The sequence below is a fragment of the Rhinopithecus bieti genome, unplaced genomic scaffold (assembly GCF_001698545.2).
Source record: "Rhinopithecus bieti isolate Rb0 unplaced genomic scaffold, ASM169854v2 scaffold_1918, whole genome shotgun sequence".
NCBI lineage: Eukaryota > Metazoa > Chordata > Mammalia > Primates > Cercopithecidae > Rhinopithecus > Rhinopithecus bieti.
This window is the reverse complement of record NW_016803680.1, coordinates 2,094,629-2,097,344: the sequence shown is the minus strand read 5'-3', so window position 1 is coordinate 2,097,344 and position 2,716 is coordinate 2,094,629. Positions and strand designations below refer to the sequence as shown.

At 49.6% G+C, this 2,716-nt stretch overlaps 1 protein-coding gene across 1 annotated transcript in view; it reads right to left on the bottom strand.

Moving 5' to 3' along the window:
• The window catches only part of UQCRC2 (ubiquinol-cytochrome c reductase core protein 2), a 31,226-nt gene extending 28,740 nt beyond the window's left edge, over positions 1 to 2,486 (bottom strand). The window contains exon 1 of the mRNA XM_017850217.1: positions 1,621 to 2,486. Coding sequence (XP_017705706.1) covers positions 1,621 to 1,653 — 33 coding nt within the window. The 5' untranslated portion in view covers positions 1,654 to 2,486. The remainder of the gene's footprint in view (positions 1 to 1,620) is intronic.
• Between the last annotated feature and the right edge of the window lie 230 nt (positions 2,487 to 2,716).

Sequence of the window (2,716 nt, the reverse complement as noted above, 5' to 3'; positions counted from 1 at the left end):
ATATTTTTTTTTTTTTTTTTGAGATGGAGTCTCTCTCTGTCGCCTAGGCTAGAGTGCAGTGGCGCGATCTCTGCTCACCGCAACCTCTGCCTCCCGGGTTCAAGAGATTCTCCTGCCTCAGCCTCCCGAGTAGCTGGGATTAGAGGCTCCCGCCACCACGCTGGGCTAATTTTTTTTATTTTTATTTTTAGTATAGATGGGGTTTCACCAAGTTGGCCAGACTGGTTTCGAACTCCTGATCTCAAGTGATTCGCCTGCCTCCGCCTCTCAAAGTGCTAGGATTACAGGTGTGAGCCATCGCGCCCGACCGGTAAATGTGCTTCTTAATTGTCCCATTCAAATCAGCAAATTATCCTAGTAACTGTCATGCAATTACTAAATTATTTTGTTCTAATAATAAGGTATATCAAGCTTATTCTCCTATATAAAATGCTAAAATTAGAAACATAAATAACTGCTTTCACGTTTATTGCAATTTGTTTACTTTGGGCCTCTCCAACTGTTTTCTCTGAGCTTTTTCTATTGTAAAATAGAATGGAGAAGGACATTTTGGGGTCTTTTGCCAATCTAACCATGCTTCCCTTAAAGGGTAATCACTGGTGTGTCTAGGTATACCAGGAAGGTTAATGCAATTACAGCCTAAGTTGATACAGCCCACAGCACATTCACGTAAACATAAAGCATAAGAACATTCCATGCCCAGGTCTGGTCTTTTGCATCTCCATCTAGGAGGGTTTCTCAACACAGGTACTACTACTGGCACTTGGGGCTAGATAATTCTTTGTTGTAGGGGGAAGTTTAGCAGCGTCCCTGGCCTCTCGATGCCAATACCACCCTCTTTACAAGTTGTTGCAACTAAATATGTCTCCAGACATCGCCACCGGTTCCCTGGGGGCATACTGTCCCTCGCTATATATTTTTTTAAAAAGTGTCCCCCCTTACCCCGCTTAATAACCACTGCCCCATCGTGATATAACCCTAATGTGTGAGTTTTCCCCAAGTAACAGCTATGTTTAATTAAGGCTTGAAGGGGAAACTTAAGTAACGCGCTTCCGAGAACAAAGACGTCTTGGAGGAACCGTCTAACATACGATCAAGAAAAGCAACGTTAGACTACTAAGACACCGTAGTAATTAACAATGAATGAAGTTCCAGACACTATGATAAGTGTTATATCTGCATGAGCTCCTTTCTTTTGCTTTTATTAGCTGGGGAAACTGATGCTCCGTGATAAACCAAGGAGCAGAGGCTGCAGTGGATAAAGTGAAGGTTGGGGGCCAAGTCTGTGCCGTCCTCCCGCTCCCTCTGGGTTTCGCGGTCTCGTTCTCCAGCACTTGAGTACCGGAATGACCTTCATAAGTCTTTCCAGGGAGTCGCTTCAACTCCGCTCTCACGTCCTGCCCCTCTCTTCAGGTTTCCCGGTGTTAGGTCTCTTCTGCTCACAGCATGAGCTGGGCCTCCAAAGCCTGACCCAGTCTGCAGCCCACTTAGCCTGTAGGGTTCAGCTGAAGGGCAGACCGAATCCCAAGGCCCAGACCCCAGACCAGACACCTCCGCCTCGTATCACCTTGTCGACACACTGCTCCCCAGCCCTTTCCCAAACCCGCCACCTGAGCTCACCGAGAAGGACCCGGCTCTGGTTAGTAGCTTCATGATTCAAGATTATTCTGACACACGGTCCTGCCGGATTAAGGAAAGCAAGATGGTGGCGGAGGCCGGGAGTTTCCCAGCGTTCCCCGCCAGCTCTTTCCCACGTCCCCTTCCTGAAGGGTACTCTCTATACTGCCGCGCTCTACTGCTCCCTGCAGAAGGTTGGACCAGTCCAATTCCTCCAAGACTCAGAATAGGGAGACACACAATTTCCCAAGTAAAGATGCAGAAGATAATGTACGTCACTGCTTTTTGCGTTCTTCTCCTGGCCTGAATATCCAGTATGCACCCCTTTTCTAAGTACGTCTGCAGCGGCCCGTCACAACTCCCCCCGCTACCTTGGGCTCTTCCGCTCGGGATTGTCCAATGGGACGCGCCTCTCTTGGGACTGCGCAGGCGCCCCTCGGACTGACACCTGCGCTGGGGGCCTCGGGTTTCCGCGTCCCTGGACACTGGGGGCTTTAGGAGGCTCCTGCCATTCCGCCTTTCTGCAGAGGTACTGGGCATCGAAGCCCAGCGCAGTTGCCTCTTGCTGGGTGAAGTCCTTACTGGATCTTTAGCTCCGTGAAACAGGGGCCTTGTTCAGCATATTCGCCGCTGTGTCCCCCAGAGCAGGCCCGGGACACACCGGGAGGGTCAGCAACCTAGGGGAATCATCACAAGGTCTCTGGTCTCGTGGAACTTACGTCCTAGGCTGGGGCTACATAGAATATAAAAACCTTAACTATAGTTTTTGTGTGAGAAAAATGGAAATGTTTTGGACAGTAAGTGTGTTATGTGAGCCGAAACCGGCCGTTGGAGAAAGGCAGTCACGTGACGATCTGGGGGCGCGTTCACGCCGGTCCTCGGCGAGTGTTAACCCATAAAGTGCCTTGGGCCAGGCACTGTGCTAACGCGGGAGGCGTGGTCCCTGCCGTTTAGGGACTTAAGAATTTCGTACCTTGCTACGTTGCTTGGTTGGGAAACCGACAGTATCAGCATCAATATCATTTGGGAGTTGATTAGAAATGTATGAACTCCAGGTCCCATATTGGATCCGAATCGGTGTTTTTACAGGATCCTGAGA